General features: G+C 43.4%; 1 protein-coding gene across 2 annotated transcripts in view; it reads left to right on the top strand.

Annotated features, from left to right (window-relative positions):
- Positions 1 to 736: 736 nt before the first annotated feature.
- TP53I13 (tumor protein p53 inducible protein 13) overlaps positions 737 to 23,513 on the top strand; it is a 41,747-nt gene continuing 18,970 nt past the window's right edge. Inside the window, exons 1-5 of one of the 2 annotated variants that reach the window (XM_044286698.1) lie at positions 737 to 856; positions 6,189 to 6,263; positions 13,590 to 13,625; positions 19,562 to 19,620; positions 20,807 to 20,885. In XM_044286698.1, the coding sequence (XP_044142633.1) occupies positions 773 to 856; positions 6,189 to 6,263; positions 13,590 to 13,625; positions 19,562 to 19,620; positions 20,807 to 20,885 (333 nt within the window). In that variant the 5' untranslated portion in view covers positions 737 to 772. The remainder of the gene's footprint in view (positions 857 to 6,188; positions 6,264 to 13,589; positions 13,626 to 19,561; positions 19,621 to 20,806; positions 20,886 to 23,513) is intronic. The other variant, XM_044286699.1, reaches the window with a different exon arrangement.

Raw genomic sequence — 23,513 nt, 5'->3', positions numbered from 1 at the left:
AAGCATTTTTTAAACAAAAACCAAAAATTGTTTTAGTGTCTCCATAGTCTGAGAGCCATATATATATATATATATATATATATGTATTTTTTTTTGCGATTGTCTTAGGTAGGGGCTCATTTTTTGTGGGATGAGGTAACAGTTAAATTGGTACTATTTTGGGGGGCATACGCCTTTTTGATCGCTTGGTCTTGCACTTTGAGTGATGTAAGGTATTCCAAATACGCACATTAGTCTGCGTAGTGCCTAAATAATGAAGGAAGGAAGAAATCCGGATGTAAATCCTGAAGCAATCCTAATGACAATACTGATGGTACATCATCAGGACCCTGAGCCGGAATACTGACGGATTTCAATACGCTCCTCTGAAAGCGGCCAAAAACAATGGTGGAATTGCCCTCACCAAAAAAAAAGCTAATAAATGATATGTACCAAAAATGTGCCATTAGAAATAGAGAAAACAGGCCTCCAACCACTGATAAAGTTAACGTTTTGGCTCTTGAAGTGAACAGAAGCACGCCCGCAGGGCATTAAGGGGTTAAGCCTGCCGCCGGACAGAACTTTTCGGGCCTAAATCCCCCGAATCTCTGCGTCTACGGCCCCTGTACACAAAGCCGGCGGGGGGCGTGGCATAGCTGAAGGTAATGGCCAATAGTAATGCGCCTCTGTGCTAAGCCCTCGCTGATTGGCTGAGACGCGCTGGAAGCCTGAGACTTGCGCTGACGCTGAGTGCGGGCCGAGTCTCCAGGATGTAGTGCGGCTCGGGTGCGGGATGTGGTGGCTGTGTGCGGTGTCCGCTCTGCTCCTAAGCCGGCCTCCTCCTCCAGCAGCCGGCGCTACGTGTGACGACGCCCCGGTGAGTGCTCGGTCACTGCCCTGAGCTGCCTGTTCCCCTCCACTAGTGCACAGCTATCCTGAGCAGTAACTTTACCAGTGCATATTAGGGAATTGCTTAAATAACAATTCCACAGCAGACTGCTTGGCTGCAGCAGTGGAATTTCTCATCAGATTTCTCCAGTTGTCACTATATTGTAGAGTATGACATCTTGTTCATGCTGATTGCATTGTTTTGTATTATGTATGTGTGCCCCTTTTCATGGAATTTATGGCGCTTTTATTAATAAATAATGCACTTTTCTAGTGTAACCTTTGTTAGGAAAGCTAGACTTTCATGCATCATCCCATCTGTGCACCGCAGCAACCATTCACTGGTCTCAGCGGTATATTCTCTGCTAGAATGCTGGTCTTCATGGCAGAAACCTGACAGACCCTGCTATAATGAATGGGATCTGTCGGGCGCTGGCTGTGTCTGGCATATGTCGAACCTAACGATTCCTGCGTTCAGTTCCAATGCTGGAACCGAATATTGTAATTTTAGCCGCAGATGTACGCTCAGCCTTAGCAATGCACAGGGTGAAATCCACTGCAACATCTGCATCCAGTCCACACAGAAAACATGTTGATTTCGCTGTGGATTTTTTTTCCAGATCTGTGGCAAAATCTGCAGAGATTTTTTTTTTTTCTCCCTGTGATGATGGAACTTTAAAGGGGTTTTCTGACTAACGTCATGAACTGTGTCATATACTTATCCGTCAGATCATCCGGCATTGCTACTTGATTGTGACGTTTGGAATATTTAGGAGAATATGGACATTATAAAGTTTATCCAATAATCGGACCGTTAAGGCTACAGAAAAAGTAAAAAAAATATATATAATTATGCAGAAGCACCAGGTCTGGCATGCCCCAGACACCGTCCTTATGTGATTGATCCCTTTGACTATAATGGGGTCCATTCGTTTTTGTTAAAGTTCCCGCAGTTCTGCAGCTCACATTGGTATTTTTTTTTTCCCTTCTTTTTGTTGGGATATGTTACAGATGCTCCTACGGGAGCCTCAGCCGCAGATGTGTACCTAACCCTATACTAGCTTTCCCTTTACAATCCACACCAGGTTTTAACTTAAAGGGGTTTTCTTATCACAGACAATAGGGGCATATCGCTAGACTATGCCCCCATTGTCTCATAGGTGCGGGTCCAAGCGCTGGTACCCACACCTATATTGGGAACGGAGCCCTGCAGGGTGGTGGTTGGAGGACTCCGGTCCGGCCACCATCAAGCGCGCTCCCCATAGAAGTGAATGGGAGCACACCACGCATGACCGGCCACCGCTCCCATTCACTAATATGGGCCTGACGGAAATGGCCGAGCCAGCGCTAAGCTATTTTTGGCAGCCCCATAGAAAATGAATGGAGGGCGGCTGAGCATGTTCAGTGTGCCCTCCACCACTTTCCCTGCTCCGTTCTCGATATGGCTGCTGGTCCCGGCTGTGGGACCCGCACCTCTAAGACAATGGGGGCATATCCTTCACACATGCCCAAAAACTCTGCCCTGAAATCTGCATGTGCATGTTTTTAGGTTCATGCAGATTTTGATGTGGGTTCCATTGCTGATTTATTTCCCATTAAAGTCTTTGGAGAAATCAATTTTCGCAGAATAAAAAAAAACATTTCCTGAACTCTGGTTCAGTTCCAAGTGGTACCTTGGAGCTGAACCCGAGTTCGGGAAATGTTTTTTTTACAGTAGAAATCAATTTATCAAATTATTATGCAAAGTCTTGCGAGACTTCGCAAGGTAATAACTTCAGCTCATAGGAGCCAATACATTCTAATACTGCACGGAGCGCTCGCTCCGTACAGTATTGAAACAAAGTTTTATGCAAATTGACTTTGGATGTTTCATCCAAAGTTGGTTCGCTCATCCTTAATTCTAACAGTGCCTGACCTTGTCCCCAATATGGACAAGAATAGGACATGTTCTATATGGACATACGGAAACGGAATGCAGACGTAGTCATTTTTTGCAGACCCATTGAAATGGTTCCACATATGGACCTGTAAAAAAACTGAATGGAAACAGAAAAAAACCTGTTGTGTGCATGAGCCCTTAAAGAGGACCTTTCACTAGAATAAAAAATCTAAACTAACTATACAGACATGGAGAGCGGCGCCCAGGGACCCCCCTGCACTTACTGTTATACCTGGGCGCCGCTCCGTTCTCCCGTTATAGCCTCCGGTATCTTCATAGTTAGGCTCCACCCAGGGGAACCTGCCGTCGGCTCATTCTCCCATGCTGTAGCGCTGGCCAATCACAGGGCTCAGCTCATAGCCTGAGAGAGAAAAAAGCCTCTCAGGCTATGAGCTGAGCGCTGCGATTGGCCAGCGCTGCAGCATGGGAGAAGGAGGCGCCGGCAGGTTCCCCTGGGTGGAGCCTAACTGTGAAGATACCGGAGGCTATAACGGGAGAACGGAGCGGCGCCCAGGTATAACAGTAAGTGCAGGGGGATCCCTGGGCGCCGCTCTCCATGTCTGTATAGTTAGTTTAGATTTTTTATTCTAGTGAAAGGTCCTCTTTGAAACTGAATTTACTGTGTTTCTGCCCAAAAACTTTGCATGTGTAACTTGCTGTTTTTTTGGGAATTTGCACCAGATCTCGTGCTTTTGCATTGCAAAGGGTAAACTCTGCACAGTTTACGTGCTACTGATTTTAAAATCCACCCCACAGGTCAATTTCAATGCAGAAAATTGCGCGCCCTCTATGATCTACTTAGCCGGTACTGTACTTACGCTGCAAAATTTCCACTCAGAAATCCACACGTAATATGCACCGTATGCATGTAGTTTTAAACTGCATGAAAAAACTTGATCAAAGCCTGAACCTGGCAGCCTATATATGACCTGGTAGTTCACATCGCTCTGCATGGCATTATCCGCTTGGCGTGCTGTTGTAATAGAGCTGGGGGCATTAGGGTACGCCCATGATGCAGCTGAGAGCCACGCCACTGCAGCTTTTAAGTGGATTTGGAAAACCGCTGTTTGACCATTTCAATAGTCAGCACGGCTGCACACTGTCCAGACACTTTACTGTCAGCAGCTGCATGCTGGCGTGGTGTTCATCCCTCTGACCCTACTCTGAGTCATTTGTCTTTAGCAGGTTCCAGCTTTGAGTTACATCGATGACCAGTCTGTCCACTATATGTTTTCTTCAACAAAGCCCCATTCGTATTGGATTCCCTAACCACTTTCATGGACAGGGCAGAAATGCGTCAGTCTGAAATACCCCTAAAGCTGTCATTTCTGTGCTTCTCATATGGCGAGGAGGAAAGCTGCAGACTTTCTCCTTTTCCAGGCATGTCATTGATGTGACATGATCTGAACCTGCAGAATGTCTCTGTGTTGGAGCAGACCCAATCAGGGAGCGGGTACAGCGCTGTGTACATTTCCACAGACGTTCTGGGAGTTTGCGATAACTGGTTTGGCACGCCCTGGGGCAGCCACATGGAAGTTTCTTGGTCATGGAAACTATAGTGATGGACAGATGTTCCAGCTCACACAGTAATGCAACCAGCAGAGTTCTTCTCCATATCCAGTCTGTTCTCATCAGGGTGGATTTGATTTAAATCAAACCGATTTAAGTCAGTAAGACTTGATTTAAATCATAGTTTTTTACATAAAGATTCATATTTGGACAATTTTTCTGTTGTACTTAGGAAGGAGAAAAATGTGTTTCTTTGGTCATCTTCATCACAGCACATCTCATGATGTTGCCTCATTCGGGCCACCAGGCCTTGCATTTCTTTGTTGTAGTGTTTGCATTTTGCACGCATGCCTGCCTTAGGCCTCTTTCACACTTGCGTTGTCCGGATCCGGCGTGTACTCCATTTGCCGGAATTACACGCCGGATCCGGAAAAACGCAAGTGAACTGAAAGCATTTGAAGACGGATCCGTCTTCAAAATGCTTTCAGTGTTACTATGGCAGCCAGGACGCTATTAAAGTCCTGGTTGCCATAGTAGGAGCGGGGAGCGGTATACTTACCGTCCGTGCGGCTCCCGGGGCGTTCCAGAATGACGTCAGAGCGCCCCATGCGCATGGATGACGTGCCATGCAATCACGTGATCCATGCGCTTGGGGTGCCCTGACGTCACTCTGGAGCGCCCCGGGAGCCGCACGGACGGTAAGTATACTGCTCCCCCGCTCCCCACTACACTTTACCATGGCTGCCAGGACTTTAGCGTCCCGGCAGCCATGGTAACCATTCAGAAAAAGCGAAACGTCGGATCCGGCAATGCCCCGAAACGACGTTTAGCTTAAGGCCAGATCCGGATCAATGCCTTTCAATGGGCATTAATTCCGGATCCGGCCTTGCGGCAAGTGTTCAGGATTTTTGGCCGGAGCAAAAAGCGCAGCATGCTGCGGTATTTTCTCCGACCAAAAAAACGTTCCGGTCCTGAACTGAAGACATCCTGATGCATCCTGAACGGATTTCTCTCCATTCAGAATGCATTAGGATAAAACTGATCAGGATTCTTCCGGCATAGAGCCCCGACGACGGAACTCTATGCCAGAAGAAAAGAACCCAAGTGTGAAAGGGCCCTTACAGATAGGTAAAGGAACTTCATTAAAATATTGCCAAACTGGGTCTCTTTTACGGCCTGCTGCCATTATAGTTTTTTTTCCTCCAAGGAAAGAATGTGATAAACCTCAGGTCATACACACAAAAATATCCAAAGACTTGTCTGTCTGTGGCTGTGCAGTACTGTGCTCAGAAAGTTTCACTTTCATTTTGTAGTACTCCTTGTCTGCTTGCCTTTTCCTCCTTACACTTAGTTTCACTTTCTTCTTGTGCAGATCTATTCCACTCCAAACAATCAGAAAAATATTGTTTATATTATATTCACTGAACTTTAAACTTAGCACTGAAAGGGTTGATTCTGTATTTATAGGTTTGTAGAAGTTAGGATTAAGATCTTTTTCTCAACTCTTTTCATGTTATAAATTCAGTTTTGAGAACTCCAAAATTAAACCAAGCATCTGTGATAATATCTTGTAGGCAGAGAAACTGCCCAGTAATCTTACAAAAACCTCTGGAAAAGCATGACACTGAATGGATTAATGGAATTTAACTCAAAATTAAACATATACAGCCTTATTCTACATAATTAAAAAAGTAATCTTTATTTCATAATGAAATAACCTTTGGATGGTAATATATTTTCCTCCAAAAGCACTTTATATTAAAAAATCCGATTTAAATAAAAAAAAAATCCTTTTTTTTTTTTTTTTTAATAATTGATTTTTATCCACCCTGCTTCTCATTCACTTGCTTTACACTTTTTTTTTTTTTTATAGTCTGATATACAGATGGACCTGCCGGATGAAGATGTCTATACTTGCACTGAAGATTATATTCCTCTGTCCCATCAGGTAAACAGTTTGCTTTTCACTTAAAGGGGGTTATGCCACGAATGATGTAAAAAATGAAAATCAGACATCATACACTACATGACAAACTCTAACAAAGCTAGAACCAGCCCTGTACCTCACATGTATCCTGAGGTCTCTCTATATACTGCACCAATAGTTTTGCTAGATTCTTTTCAGACTGGGAGCTCTTGGGGTGTCCCTTTGTCAGGATGCATGTTTTTTCCCCTCACCCATGACGGCACCCATGCGACTAGGACCTTCCATCCAGGACAGGAAACCTCAAGAGATAAACCTCAGTTCAGGTTTCCTGTCCTCCGGATAGGAGGTACCTGAGGAGCTCTGGCTCCTACCGTTGCTTTGGTTTTCACCTTGGGAAACAGCTGGAGGGCTGCAGTTTGGACATGCCTGCCGTAAAGGGACCTATCCCTGGCGGCGTCAGTCTCCTTGGGAGCAGCTGCCTGAGCCTGCTCTTCTTCCTGCCTTTTCCAAAGCCTCATTGGGGAGCTGCTGTGGCCGCGTTCAGGCGGCTCCCGGTCCATTGCAACAGGGTGCCCGGCGTCCCGCTTCCAATATGGCGGCGCACGCTTCTCTTGCGTTCTGAAGCCCCTTCCGGCTCATTGATGTCATTTCCGGCGCCGGGCTGTAAAGTGTGGGCATCCTCATGTATTGGATTAGGCATTTTTGGGCCTAGGGGTTAAAAGGAACCAAGGTGCGTTTGATAAATTGGCAGCAGGAGAAGGCAGCCAGTTTTGTGTGCACACAGTGCGGTGCAGGATCTGGATTTTCACCAGCATGTCGGAACCAGGTGATGCAGGACGCTTCGAGGCCCACAAGCCCGGTATTGGTCCTGAGGAGTGGGGAAGCTTGACTCTACTATTGGTGAGATTTATCCTCTCCTAATTAATTTTGGATGTTGTTTTTGCTTTATTGTTGTAGATGGCAAAAACACCAAAGAAATCATCTGGAAAGACTAAACATAAACAATGTGCAGGTTTTGGAGTAGTTTTAGCAGCCTCTTATGTTAAACCACTATGTCAAGCATGTATAGATAAGTTGGTTATGGAGGAGTCTCACAGCTTATCTAGAAATATTAAGGCCTTGGTACAGTCAGAAGTTAAATCTTCTATTAAATCACTCGGTCGGAGTCGCCCAGGGTCTCCAGAAAGGTCTACGTATAATAAGGACTCTGATTCAGATTTTTCTGGGGAGGACGAGGATAGAGAATCCGTCCAGGCCTTATCAGATGATTTCTTCTCTTCAGATGAGGATTCAGCCGGGAGGGCTATTTTTCCACCAGATGATACCGAGCCTTTACTTAAATCCGTTAAAGCCACCATGCAATTAGAGGATATAAAACAACCTAAATCTACTGCTGACCAGGTTTTTGAGGGTCTTGGCCCTAAAAGTCATAGTTTTCTCTGTTCATAAAAATATGGAAGCCCTTATCAGAAAAGAATGGAAAAATCCTGATAGAAAATTTTTAATTCCCAATTCTGTAAAAAGAAAATATCCATTTGAGGAGTCTGTAGCGGGCGTCTGGGACAGAGCCCTTACGGTAGATGCCGCGGTAGCTAACATAGCCAAAAAATCGGCTCTACCGTTCGATAATTTAGGCTGCTTAGGAGGTCCTTTAGATAAAAAAGCAGACGTTTATCTTAGATGTGCTTGGGAGTCTGCTTTAACAAGTCTTAGGCCGGCCATTGCCACCTCTTGGGTCTCCAGGTCCTTAAGGCTATGGTTAGATCAACTGGAGTCTCATATTAAGGACAAAATACCTAGAGAGGAATTACTATCTTCCCTCCCTACATTTTCTAAAGCCGCAGACTTCCTGCCGGACGCTTCTACTGATGCGATCTGCGTTTCTGCCAGAGCAGCTGCAATGTGTAACGCAGCTAGACGGGCTATCTGGCTTAAATCGTGGCCGGGAGATCAGAGTTCTAAGTCTAGACTCTGCTCTCTTCCATGTGAGGGTTCTAGGCTGTTTGGTTCCTCGCTTGATGACGTCCTAGAGAGGGCATCAGATAAAAGGAGGGGTTTCCCAGTTCCCCAGAAAACTACTGTAAATCCCAGGCCATTTTTCTAAAGACAAAGTGGTAGGCAGAGTGACAGGAGAGACTGAGAAATTTCATAACAGATCTGTTTTTTTTTTTTTTTTTTTTTTTTGTTCAAGCCCCAGAACAATAGACCAAAAGACAAACAACAATAACGTCAGATCTCAGGTGGGGGGAAGAGTATCTCAGTTTCTCCCAGCCTGGAGGTCCATTTCTCAGAACAAATGGATCCTAAATGTGATAGAACTCCGGCTGGAATTCCTTTCTCATACACCAGATTTTTTTGCCCAGACAGCGTGCCCCAAAAATCCAGAAAGAGGAAATGCTTTTGAGTTAGAAGTTTTCTCCCTCGTGGACAAAGGGGTAGTTTGCCCGGTTCCCAAAACAGAGGGGTACAAAGGGTTTTATTGCCCTCTAATTCTGGTGAAGAAACCAAATGGAACATTCAAAGTGATTTTAAATCTAAAAATAAATTAAACAAATCTCTGGTCTACCCAAAATTTCGTATGGAGACGATAAAATCAACTGTAGATCTCCTCTTCCAGTATTGCTGGATTCAATAGGCAGGCTTGGTTTGTACTGTAATTAAACAGATGTGAGCACCATAGGGTAATTCTGCGTATACAGGAAAATGATAAATAAATTGGAAGGCTCACCTTGTAAGGTTGTGCTAATGTTAGGCACAACTCTAATGGATGCTCATCAGAAGGGTCCTGAAAAATCTGGATAGTGGAGGTCTGCAGCCACAGGAAAAGAAGAGCTCTTATCGGAGATGCCTGGAATCCCCAAGAAGGTGTATAGTTGCAGAGGTATAACGTCCCACGGCGCAAATGACCATCCACAGGTTACCAGAATCAGGAATTAACTATTTTTATTGCAGCAATACAACGCTTTTCGGGGAATCACTCCCCTTCATCAGGTACAAAATGTGTGCAGCCTTTTTGTACCTGATGAAGGGGAGTGATTCCCTGAAACGCGTTGTATTGCTGCAATAAAAATAGTTAATTCCTGATTCTGGTGACCTGTGGATGGTCATTTGCGCCGTGTGACGTTATACCTCTTCAAGGATTGCTGGATGGCAAGGTTGGATCTGGAAGATGCATATTACCATGTTCCAATCCATGCTTCCTTTGTAAGTGTCTGGAATTACGCTAGTGCCCTATCGGGACGATTTTTTAATAGTCTCTCAGTCAAAAGAGAAACTAGAAAAAGATATAAAATTCCTCTGCTCTACTTTGAAAAATCTAGGATGGAAAATAAACTGGAAAAAATCATACCTGATTCCTTCTCAAGTTTGCATTTTCTTAGGAATTCAGCTCTACTCCCGTCTGTAAAGAAGTTTTCTTCCGCTTCCAAGGAAGGAGTCGATCAGGGAACAAGTATGGGTCAGTCTTCCTTTTTTACCAGTGTACTTTCAGGGAAGCAATGGCGGCACTCGGGCAGATGACATCAGCGATTCTAGCAGTACCTTATGCACAGATCTACTCCAGAGAGCTTCAGGCAAACATCCTAAAGTCATGGGATGGCTCCCCTTATTCCTTGGATCAGAGTTTCCACCTTTCTTCAAAGACAAGACTCTCCCTATTGTGGTGAACAATTCCAGAGAATCTATCCGCAGGGGTTCCATGGACATTTCTAGACCCAACTATAATTACCACAAATGCCAGCTGTTGGGGGGCCCACTCTCAGAAAAGGTGTTGGCAGGGGAGATGGGACTTGAACACGAGGAAAGCATCCTCCAATTTCAAGGAGTTAAAGGCAGTAGAGATGACGCTGAAGTTGTCTATACCAGAGGTAAAACACAGGAAGATTGTCTTCTATTCCGACAATTCTACAGCAGTGGCCTACATAAACCGTCTATGCCAGAAGATGTTTTATATAGAGGAGGAGAGAAGGCTTTTTCTGTCAGCAGTGCATCTGAAGGGGAAGGAGAATGTCATAGCAGACTGTCTAAGTCGAGCCTCCTTAAAACAAGGAGAATAGTGTCTAAACAAATAAAAATTTTTTGCAAATAGTCCAGAGGTATGGTCTTCCCACAGTGGACCTTTTTGCCTCAGGAGCCAACAGAAAATTAGAGGGGTTCTTTTCCCTCAACCATTTGGACGGCCCGTTAGCAATAGACGGGTTAGCACAGGACTGGAGCCAGGAATTGGGGTATGCCTTCCCTCCATTTTGCCTTATTCCCCAGGTACTGAAGAAAATAGAAAGAGAGGGGGCCTCGGTTTTCCTGATAGCTCCAATGTGGCCAAAGAGGTCCTGGTACTCCAGTCTGCTAAGGATGGTAGTAGAGCCTCCGTGGACCCTTCCGTTGAAGGAGGATCTTCTTTACCAGGGTCTGCTAGTCCATCCCAGCCCAGAAATTCTCCATCTTTCGGTGTGGATTTTGAAAGGGAAGTTTGGTCTAGAAGGGGATTATCCGCCAAATTAGTCTCCACTATGCTGAAGAGTAGGAAGGTGGTTACCTCAAGAAAATATAACAAAGTTTGGAATGTTTTTTCAGCCTTCTTAGGACATAGCCCAGACCCCTTTTAAGTCTACTGAAATACCAAAGATCCTAGAGTTTTCGCAAGCAGGGCTAGACAGGAATCTTAAAGCATCTACATTAAAAGTCCAAGTAGCTGCTTTAAGTTATTTCTTTGATTCCAGATTAGCAGATCATCAATGGATTAAAAGATTCTTGTCGGCAGCATCAAGAATGCACCCTTCTTTAAGACCCTTGTCTCCCCCTGGGATTTGAATACTGTCCTTTCGGCCCTATCACAAAACCCGTTTGAACCATTAACTGAGATTTCTATTAAAATGCTTACTTTCAAAATGGCCTTCCTTTTAGCTATAACATCTGCTAGATGGGTTTCAGAAATTCAGGCTTTCTCTGCCTTCCCTCCCTATACTACCATTTTAGAGGACAAGGTGATTATTAGACCGCTTCCAACCTTTCAGCCTAAGGTGGTCTCCGATTTTCATAGAAGTCAGGATGTGATTCTACCCTCCTTCTGTCCAAATCCAACCAATCTGTTGGAAGAAAGATTCCATTGCCTTGATGTCAGAAGATGTTTAGTTTTGTACCTAGACTCCACATCATCTTGGAGAATAGATGAGAATCTCCTTATTCAGTTTTTGTGTAGAGCTAGAGGTTGCAAAGTCTCTACTAGTGTTATTGTTAGATGGGTTAAGAATTCTATATCCCTGGCTTATTCTTCCCTTAGCCTGACTCCTCCTTCGGAGTTAATTCCACTATAGCTGTGGCGGCCTCTTGGGTGGATGCTTCTCTGGCCCAGATATGCAGAGCTCCTACTTGGAGCTCTCCCCATACCTTTTTTTTAGACATTACAGACTGTATCTTGACTCAGATGCAGCCTTTGGGAGAAAAGTGCTACAAGCTGTAGCCCCGACCCTAAATTATTTATTTTTACAGTTTATTCTCGCATAGGTGAGGGGAAAATAATAATTACTCTTACCGGTAATTGTTTTTGAAACCCATGACAGCACCCTAAAAAATTTCCCTCCCCAAAAAATAAATAAATACATTTTTGTTCTTGGTGGTTGGCACGCCTCCTCTTTCCTGTTCTGGATGGGAGGCCCTAGTCGCATGGGTGCCGTCATGGGTTTCAAAAATAACTATTACTGATAAGAGTAATTATTGTTTTCTGCTGTAGCTCTTTCCCTGTAACTGACACGGCTTCTAACAGAAGAAAGAAGATTTAAACTGAGTGTGTATGACCACCTCAGTGAGGTGGACAAGAAATAAGGTAAAGAACAAATTGTCGGTATGGCTATATAGACACATTTTATTGAATAACTCACTGGTTTTACTTGCATACAATTACAAAAGTATTCAGATCCAGATGCTGGTTTGAAAATGCAGAATAGGTTTCATGGAACAGCCCCTTTAATTCCAGACATTATACATAGAATATCTCCATTCACATGTGTTCCTTATAATGTAATTTCCTCATCCAAAACAGAGGATTAAAGGGGTCATCTGACCAAAAATCAAAACCAAGCAGAATCTAAGGGGGTCCTGTCCACACTGTTTCCGGTCCCCACTTTACCTGAAGTAATGATTTGCTGTTCCCACTCACATGACCACCACAGTCAATCAGTGACCTCAGTGGCCAAGTGAGCAACAACGTCACATCACTGCAGAGTTTCAGCAGTCGGGAGCAGTTTAACATGTGACTGCTGAGGCCAGTGCTTGACTACAGCAGTAATCTGAGTGAGAACAGCAGGGTCGGGAGCCACAATGCTGGATCCGCGCTCTGCTTTTGCTTTGTTTAATTTTTGGTCCTTCAAAAGTCCTCCTACAGAATTTATTTATCAGTGTGTTTTTTCGATTGTTGGAGGAAATGTGAGCCACTGTGATAAAATTGGTGCATCTTTAGACTGCCTAAGTTTACACTGTCTAAGGCTACATTCACATGACAGTGTTACACTGCCGTTTTTAGAACCAATTGAAGCCAATGCGGCTATTCACATGGGCATTTTTTTTTTTTTTTAAAGGCCAGTGAATAACCGCTGTCCCCCCCAAAAAAGGACATGTCCAATTTTTGGCTGTTTTCATGGACAGACAGACCCCATTGAAATCAATGGGTCTATCTTTAATGGCCGTTAGACATAAATGCACCTGTCTAACGGCCTTTATAAACAGGTACACTAGTAGAAAATTGCATTTTAGGATGCAAAAAATTGCCAAAAATGACCTTTATCTACTTGCACGCACAGAGGCAGTCGCTCCTCTCGTGGTGCTGAAGGACCTGCACATGGTGATGTCATGATGCTGGGAGCTCAGGTCCTTCAGCATCAAGAGAGGAGCCACTGCCTTTCAGCGTGCAGGTGGATGAGGTGAGTAATTTATTTAATATATTTTTTTTAACATCAACTTATCACTGCTGGGGAGCACTATCAGGGACCTTATTACTGCTGGGTGCCACTATGGGGGGGGACCTTATACATACTGTTGGGGTTGAGAAATAAAGTAAAAAAAAACTAATAGTTTGTCCATTTTCGATGGTGAATGTAGCTTCAGACAGGATCTGTCCCAGTTTCCCTCATGGTCATCATCTCGTTTCCCTTAAGGAAACATTGAGGTCACAGTAATCCCACAAATTTTACTGTGATTCACACGTGGCTATCTCCATGTACCCCTATGTTGCATGCATTTCTGTATACCGCCTGGTAGGGTCCTGCATGACAAGTGCACTCTCGTGCTCCTAATTATTACTGCCACTCGATGCTTTACTGTTTGTACTTATTTTCTTGCTCTTCTGTTGAGCAGGTCCTCCCTAGTATTTCTTCCCGGTATGAGCAGGAGGTAAGAGCTGGATACGATTTTCACTCATTAGTGTTATATTCCTGCCAATGATTTTCCAGATTGTCAGTCATTAATTGGACACATTCATTTCTGCAAACAGCAGAAAATCTAACTCTTGATTTGCTGTGCTGGATGTCTTCTGCTTGTGGTAATGAAATTGTTGTAATTTTCGTTTGCATTCTCCATCTGTCGGTGTGTCTGTACATGGTAGTAAATGTTTGTGATGCCATCATTAAAGGGCCGCTTGATTTCATGGCAGGTTATTTTTTCAGACAAAACTACATTGAAAAACTGTAGTAAATGACCTTGCAGCAAAGGACCCTTGCACATGACTGATTTATTTATTTATTTTTTTCATATATTTTTTTCCCTGAGTGACATGTTTTTATAACCTATGTCACTTGGATAGCAACATAATCTGTGCATTTCAATTGCATATTGTACACTTCAGTTATGTTACCGGATCCATTCCAATTTTTTTAGAACTTGTTTTTTCACTTAACCAATACACTCCTTCGATTTAGGTTGGAGATTACACCCCTTTTTTTTTTTTTTTACAGAACCCACATAATTTGGAGTTCTGGCAAGCGCACTGCAACATTTTCCCATTGCAGCGAATCCACAGGGGACCTGCCATGTATGGGGATACCATAAGGCCACATGCACACAGCAGTGTATTTTAAGCACATTTTCCATGCACATTTTAATGTGTATTTTTTTTTTTCTATGCTTGCACAGCAAAACTGTTTTAATACGTTTTGCACGATTGTGAGAAAAATCGGCATGTGGTACCCAGACCTAAACCTGGACTTCTTCACTGAAGTTCTGCTTTGGGTTAGGTGTTCTGTAGATTTTATTATTTTCCCTTATAACATGGTTATAAGATAAAATAATAGCATTCTTAATACAGAATGCTAAGTAAATGAGGGATGGAGGGGTTAAAAAAATAATTAAACTCACCTCAGCCACTTGTTCGCGCAGCCCGACTTCTCTTCTTTCTTCTTCTTTGATGACCTGGGAGAAAAGGACCATTTGATGACGTCACTGCGCTCATCACATGGTCCATCACCAAAGGTCCTTTTCCTCCCAGGTCATCAAAGAACAAGAAAGAAGAGAAGCGGCTGAGGTTAGTTTTAATTTTTAAATATATATTTTTTTTTTAACCCCTCCATCCCTAACCCCTTAAGGACCAGGCTCATTTTCACCTTAAGGACCAGGCCATTTTTTGCAAATCTGACCAGTGTCACTTTAAGTGCTGATAACTTTAAAACGCTTTTACTTATACAGGCCATTCTGAGATTGTTTTTTCGTCACATATTGTACTTCATGACACTGGTAAAATAAAGTCAAAAAAATAAATTTTTTTGCATAATAAAATACCTAATTTACCAAAAATTTGGAAAAATTAGCAAATTTCAAAGTTTCAGTTTCTCTACTTCTGTAATACATAGTAATACCCCCAAAAATTGTGATGACTTTACATTCCCCATATGTCTACTTCATGTTTGAATTATTTTGGGAATGATATTTTATTTTTTGGGGATGTTACAAGGCTTAGAAGTTTAGAAGCAAATCTTGAAATTTTTCAGAAATTTACAAAAACCCAATTTTTAGGGACCACTACAGCTCTGAAGTCACTTTGCAAGGCTTACATAATAGAAACCGCCCAAAAATGACCCCATTCTATAAACTACACCCCTCAAGGTATTCAAAACTGATTTTACAAACTCTGTTAACCCTTTAGGTGTTGCACAAGAGTTATTGGCAAATGGGGATGAAATTTGAGAATTTCATTTTTTTGCCTAATTTTCAATTTTAACCCATTTTTTCCACTAACAAAGCAAGGGTTAACAGCCAAAAAAGACTGTATCTTTATTGCCCTGACTCTGCCGTTTACAGAAACACCCCATATGTGGCCGTAAACTACTGTACGGCCACACAGCGGGGCGTAGAGTGAAAGGTGCGCCGGATGGTTTTTGGAAGCCAGATTTTGCTGGACAGTTTTTTTGACACCATGTCCCATTTGAAGCCCCCTGATGCACCCCTAGAGTAGAAACTCCATAAAAGTGACCCCATCTAAGAAACTACACCCCTCAAGGTATTCAAAACTGATTTTACAAACTTCGTTAACCCTTTAGGTGTTGCACAAGAGTTATTGGCAAATGGGGATGAAATTTGAGAATTTCATTTTTTTGCCAAATTTTCAATTTTAACCCATTTTTTCCACTAACAAAGCAAGGGTTAACAGCCAAAAAAGACTGTATCTTTATTGCCCTGACTCTGCCGTTTACAGAAACACCCCATATGTGGCCGTAAACTACTGTACGGCCACACAGCGGGGCGTAGAGTGAAAGGTACGCTGTATGGTTTTTGGAAGCCAGATTTTGCTGGACAGTTTTTTTGACACCATGTCCCATTTGAAGCCCCCTGATGCACCCCTAGAGTAGAAACTCCATAAAAGTGACCCCATCTAAGAAACTACACCCCTCAAGGTATTCAAAACTGATTTTACAAACTTTGTTAACCCTTTAGGTGTTGCACAAGATTTAATGGAAAATAGAGATACAATTTCAAAATTTCACTTTTTTGGCAGATTTTCCATTTTAATATTTTTTTTCCAGTTACAAAGCAAGGGTTAACAGCCAAACAAAACTCATTATTTATGGCCCTGATTCTGTAGTTTACAGAAACACCTCATATGTGGTTGTAGACCGCTGTACGGGCACACGGCAGGGCGCAGAAGGAAAGGAATGCCATACGGTTTTTGGAAGGCAGATTTTGCTGGACTGGTTTTTCGACACCATGTCCCATTTGAAGCCCCCCTGATGCACCCCTAGAGTAGAAACTCCAAAAAAGTGACCCCATTTTAGAAAGTACGGAATAGGGTGGCAGTATTGTTGGTACTAGTTCAGGGTAGATATGATTTTTGGTTGCTCTATATTACACTTTTTGTGCGGCAAGGTAACAAGAAATAGCTTTTTTGGCACGTTTTTTTTTTTGTTATTTACAACATTCATCTGACAGGTTAGATCATGTGGTAATTTTATAGAGCAGGTTGTCACGGACGTAGCGATACCTAATATGTATACAATTTTTTTTATTTATGTAAGTTTTATACAATAACTTCATTTTTAAAACCAAAAAATTGTTTAGTGTCTCCATAGTCTGAGAGCCATAGTTTTTTCAGTTTTTGGGCGATTATCTTGAGTAGGGTCTAATTTTTTGCGGGATGAGATGACAGTTTGATTGGCACTATTTTGGGGTGCATATGACTTTTTGATCGCTTGCTATTACACTTTTTGTGACGTAAGATGGCAAAAAATTGCTTTTTTTGCACAATTTATTATTTTTATTTTTTATGGTGGTCACCTGAGGGGTTAGGTCATATGATATTTATATAGAGCCGGTCGATACGGACGCGGCAATACCTAATATGTATACTTTATTTTTATTTATGTAGGTTTTACACAATGATTTTATTTTTGAAACAAAAAAAATGATGTTTTAGTGTTTCCATAGTCTAAGAGCCATAGTTTTTTCAGTTTTTGGGCGATTATCTTGAGTAGGGTCAAATTTTTTGCGGGATGAGATGACGGTTTGATTGGTACTATTTTGGCGTACATGCGACTTTTTTGATCACTTTTATTACCTTTTTTGGGAAGTAAGGTGGGCAAAATTTCAATTTTCTCATAGTTTTTATTTTTTTATTTTTATGGCGTTCACTGTGCGGGGAAAGTAACATGACCGTTTTATAGATCAGGTCGTTACGGACGCGGCGATACCTAATATGTGTAGTTTATTTTATTTTTTTTAATTTTTATTCAGTGATAAATGTTTTTTTTTTTATCTTAACTTTTTTCACTTATTTTTTTTTTTTTTGACTCAGACCCACTTGGTTCTTGAAGATCCAGTGGGTCTGATGTCTGTAAAATACAGTACAGAACCTATATAGGTATCTGTAACTGTATTTTACTTACACTGAACAGATCTATGCTTTCAGCATAGATCTGTTCAGCACCATGGACAGCAGGACGCCTGAGAAGGCGTCCTGTTGTCATGGGAACCTTCCCCGTCTGCTCAGTTATGGTCATAACTGCGCAGACGGGGAAGGGTAAGGACGGGGCTCTGGGGGGGCTCTCTCCCTCTCCCATCGGGGGGCTGCAAAGGCACAGCAGCCCCCCGATCGGAGAGGGAGGGAGCTCCCTTTTACTGTTAACCTTTTCCATACAGCGGTCCGTACGGACCGCTGTATGGAAAGGGTTAAACGGCTGACATCGCATCAACGATGTCAGCCGTTTATACCAGGGTGCCAGCAATGTGCTGGCACCCTGGTATACCCACTGTACACCAACGATTATTCAATGGGAGGCGGGCGGGGGATCGCGATCCCGCCTGCCGCACCGCCCGCCTCCCGCAACGCCCCCACTGCCTGCGACACCCCCCCTGCACCACCCGCCGCCATCAAATCATACAGGGGTGCAGGGGGGGGTGCGCAATATTGATTTTAGGCACTCAGAAGTTTCTGATCCGCGGGGATCAGAAACTGCAAAAAGCGCAGCAAACTGCAGGTCTGAATTGACCTGCGGTTTGCTGCGATCGCCGACACGGGGGGGTCACATGACCCCCCCTGGCGTTTTAACAGGATGCCGGCTGAATGATTTCAGCCGGCATCCTGTTCAAATTAACCCCTGCGGCGCCGGAATGCCGATTTTAAAGTCAGGACGTACCGGTACGTCCTTGGTCCTTAAGGACTCGGGAAATAGGGCGTACCGGTACGTCCTATGTCCTTAAGGGGCTAATTTACTTAGCATTCTGTATTAGGAATGCTATTATTTTCCCTTATAACCATGTTATAAGGGAAAATAATAATGATCGGGTCCCCATCCCGATCGTCTCCTAGCAACCGTGCGTGAGACTCGCACCGCATCCGCACTTGCTTGCGGATGCTTGCGATTTTCATGCACCCCCATTCACTTCTATTGGGCCTGCATTGCGTGAAAATACGCACAATATAGAGCATGCTGCGATTTTCACGCAACACGCAAGTGATGCGTGAAAATAACGCTCATGTGCACAGCCCCTTAGAAATAAATGGGTCCGGTGCAGGTGCAATGCGTTCACCTCACGCATTGAACCTGTGCGGAAAACTCGCCCGTGTGAAAGAGGCCTTACAGTACTGCCCCATAGGATGGAATTTCTACTGCGGATTTTATGGGAGATTTGCAGCGGATTTCACCCTCCTGCATTGCAAAGAATTAAATCCATGGTGGAAAACCGCAGCATAAATTGACATGCTGGAAATTTACAATACACACTGAAGGCCAGTTTACACTGCAGATTATTTATTTTTTCCCAGTGTGCAGATGAGATTTCTTAAAATGTCAGTCACTTTGCCGATACTGCAAAATGCTGCGGATTTTGTCGCACGCAAATCTATGGTGACAAATCCACAGCGTAAATGTCCAGTGTGGTTGTACTCTCAGGGCTCATGCACACGTATGTATTTTTTTTTTTCCAGGTCTCTATGTGGAACCATTCACCTTCAATGGGGTTTGAAAAAAACGGAAATGACTCCGTGTGCATTCCATGTCCATATGTCTGCATGTCCATTCCGCCCCCCCCCAAAAAATTGGCTGTTTTGTGGATAAGGACAGACATTGTTACAATGGATCCGCAAAAAAAAAATACAGATGTACCATGGACGTCACACAGATGTCATCTGTTTATTTTTGCGGATCCATGTCTTGCAGACTGCAAAATACATATGGTCGTGTGCATGAGCCCTTAAGGTGGCAATTTTAAGACGTGTATAGCTCTTCTATTAACAGAAGTTCACCAAATGATTACTGTTTAGTATTAACCAGAGTTAATATCCATGGTGTGTTACAAAGAAAGCTGTGATTAGATGGATCATGGTGTTACTTATTCTCTTGTAGAACTCCTCTCACGTGTGCATGAACACTGCCATCGTCTACGTCTCTGCCATACCAAACAGGTAAGTAAGTATAGCTGTCTATAATAAGAGGGTTCCTAGGGGACTTGGATGGGTTGTCTGAGAATAAAAATAAAAAAAACGCAAACCTAGCAGCAGCAAACTCCACAGTACTGAGAGCCGAAAAAATGGAATCCACGGCATGGACAAGATTTGGTATATATTTTCTAAAAGTCAGAGCAAGGAGAAACTATAAAATGCACTACATTTCTTAAAGGCACGCTGTTTTGCCATAAAATACTGGCCTACATTTATAGTAGGAGGAGGAGAAATGCGTATAACGTGTTTAGCCATTGCTGAAATAGATTATGCTAGAAGTAAGAAACAATTTGTGGGATTTTGTCATACTTATCTCCCCCATTATTATAATTTAAAGTGATAATTCAGGCAAAAAAGGTGCCAATCTTGACCCCAAAGCTTTACTTACGTGGTTCCCACTGATCGGGCTCCTGCTGCCTTCCTATGTGCTCGGGTCCTGGGCAGTGGTGGGCATGACCCACCTAGGGACCTGTATAGGAAGTGACTTGATGCACACAGATTTTACAGGTTGCAGGAGCAGCATACAAGACTTTAGGGCTGGGATGGGCACCTCCACTCTGACCACTCACCTTTTGTCAGGCATATCCATTTAACCACAGCCATTGTGCCAGTGGCTGACTTTATACTTTGGTTTAATGTAATTTTATACTTTAAAGGGTTTATCCAAGACTATTAAATGCCCCCCATATGCTCGGGCCCTCTCACACTGAATATACCTACCTCAGTCCCTGCGTCGCTCCTGGTCCCCAAACTGCCGCTGCTGCATCTCCCATGGCAGGTGGTGACAGTGACGAGCCCCCCCTAGCATCGTGGTGACAGGTAGGGAGACTCGTCACAGTCCCCGCCTTCCTTTTCATCCGCGCACGGGAAGAAGCATCAGTGGTGGTGCGGGGACCAGAAGCGGCACGGGGAGCCAGGTAAGTATATTCCCTGTGAGGGGCCCGGCATATGAGGGACATTTAATAGTCTTGGATAACCCCTTTAATACAATGAACCTGTCTTTTTGTATCCTCTAACTGGAGTTTTACTGTGTGTGAGGTTGATTTACTGTGTATATTTACCCGTATGTGTACCTTTCATGCCCAATTTACATTTAGTTTTCGTTGTGCTATTTTTAGGGACTTGCTGAATAATTATTTTTTTTCTGCAGTGGAGCACATAGACCGATAATGGCCAAGTATGGAGAATATATCTTCTGCCCACCTCAGCAGTGGGTTCACAATCTCAAGGTAGGTTATTATAAAGCATATAGGTCATATTCATTTGTATGAAGATATTACACACTAATATTGAACCAAATTTGTACACATTACTTTACTGGTATATCTTTGCCTTAGCCAGGTAATTGAGTTTTCTGGAAGATACAGTATTAGTTTTCGGTCAGAGAGGAAGTACAATTTGGCCTTTCATCCCAAGATTTAGCCATCACCGAAAACCCCCTGCTGTTTCTGTTAAGGGACATCAAAATTTGGATAGTGACTCTGATTCAGAAAACCCCAAATTGTCTGATTTAGATATGGGTGAAAAAATGTATGGTTCTTCTGACACAGAAAACAAATATAAAAGGTTTTTTATTTAATTTGAGTGATATAGACAATCTAATCAAAGCAATCAGAGCTACTATCCAGATGGAAATTCCAAAGAAACTAAGTTCTGTGCAGGAGGAAATATTTGGAGGTCTTGGGAGGGGGTTTCTTATGATAGATTTCAGGGGAAAAGACAGCAAGAAGAGAGAAAGGATCAAGGCAAAACGGGGAGCTATGACAAGGGAGGAAAGGGAAAAAAATCCTGTTTAATCACAACAAGGGGGAGACCTAAAAACAATGACACCATTCGTCCTTTGTCAACATCTGGGAACAAGTAACATCCGATCAGTGGATAACCAACATGAGAAAAGTATATTAGATAGAATTGGAGTCTACCATCACCCTGGGTTCCGGGTTTCGGACCCACACCGATCAGATACTGATGACCTATCTATGGTTGTATTCGGGTATCGAATTATCGATACCCAATCGATACTTTTGTACCGGTATCGATTCAATACCGGGATTTGACATTTACCGATACTAGGCTGCACTACTGCGGGGACCCCCATATGCAATCCTCTGGTAGCATCTGTGTGAGCAGGTAAAATTTGAATGTATCCATACGGTGGGCCCTCAAAATAAGTTTTATTGGTGGGCCCTAGGCACTCCAGTCCGACATTGCTCTGTGCTATAATTCCCCCCCCCCCCCCCCAATTATTTCCTTTGTTAGTTGTCAGGATGAGTTGTCATGCAGTAGACTAGGGAAATAAGTATTACGCTTACCAGTAATCTGGTTTCCGGGAAGTCTTCATGACAGCACATGGTTTCCCACCCTTTTTCTGATTAGTTTATTTATCCCATATATCCCTGGTGGTCCATTAAAAATACACAAGAGGGGGAGGAAAGAATGGGGATTTAAAGTTCTGTATTTTTCTTGTTCCTTCAGGTGAAGTCAGTCTCAAGATGTGCTGTCATGGAGACTTCCAGGAAACGGGATTTAGGGCTCATGCACACGAACGTATTTTCTTTCCATGTCGGTTCTGTTTTTTGTTTTTTTTTGCGGACCCTATACCATTCATTTCATTGGGTCCGTTTCCGTATGTCCGTATTTCCGTTCCGCCAAAAAATAGAACATGTCCTATTATTGTCCGCATTACGGACAAGGATAGTATAATAGTACGTTCTGTTAGGGGCCAGCTGCACACGGACGTCATCCGTATTTTTTGCGGATCCGTGTGCATGAGCCCTAATGGTTAGTCTAAGGCCTCTTGCACACGAAGGTTGTGTTGCCGCAGTATCGCAGCCCGCAGATGGCGGGTCCGCAATACACGGGAACCGACCCATGTGCACTCCGCATCACTGATGCGGACCCATTCACTTGAATGGGTCCGCAATCACAGAGATGCGGAACGGAAGCACGGATCAGAACCCCGCGGAAGCACTACGGAGTGCTTCCGTGGTGTTTGTGTCCGTGCCTTCGCACCACAAAAAAATAGAACTTGTTCTATTTTTTGGCGGTTCGGACAGATCACAGACCCATTCAAGTTGAATGGGTCTCGATCCGTCCCGGCCGACGCACAGACATTGGCCGTGCAATTTGCGGTCTCCAATGCATGGAACGGATGCACAATGTTCGTGTGCAAGAGGCCTAATACTCATTTACATGGGCCGAAAGAGCAGGCAATTATCAGGAAATCGTTCCTGATAATTACCTGCTTATCAGGGGAAGTGAGAGCTGCATTTACATGAAGCAATCATCTTATCTTTATGGAGATTAGCGATAGCTTGTCCCCATACAGGTTTCCTTGTTTCAGGGCAGCAGATCGCTGTTTACATAGGACAATCTGCTGCCCTGAAACTATGATCTTGGGGTCTGCATCTGCAGTGCTTTCACCCAATAAGAGTATTTGCTCATTCATCGGGTGATAGGTAGCACCTTTACAGAGGGCAGTTATCAGGAACTAGTGAATCTAGGAACATTCCTTCCTGATGATTACCATGTTCGTCGGCCCAAGTAAAGGGACTTTTATCCTGCAAACTTGATCCAGAAGGCAAAAATAGGCGCATGAGACAGATGCCCCGAATTGCAAACAATAGGTTCTGTGATGAAAGCAGGTTCTGCCATGTTACTAATGATGGCTGGTTTAGAGATTACAGGAGGGTTGTATAGTGCCTACTACCATCATGCATGGTGTGGAGACACACAGAATTAACAACAAGTGTCTAGTATTCGTGGAGGGAACATTGACCAGCCTTTAAGACATCATAGGACCAATCCTGCTGCCTTTTTTGACTTAGGAGATGTGGTTTTCCGACATTATAGTGCTC

The sequence above is a fragment of the Bufo gargarizans genome, chromosome 3, assembly GCF_014858855.1.
Source record: "Bufo gargarizans isolate SCDJY-AF-19 chromosome 3, ASM1485885v1, whole genome shotgun sequence".
Classification (NCBI taxonomy): Eukaryota; Metazoa; Chordata; class Amphibia; order Anura; family Bufonidae; genus Bufo; species Bufo gargarizans.
Note: the sequence above shows the minus strand (reverse complement) of the source record. Positions and strands in the feature narration are given on the sequence as shown.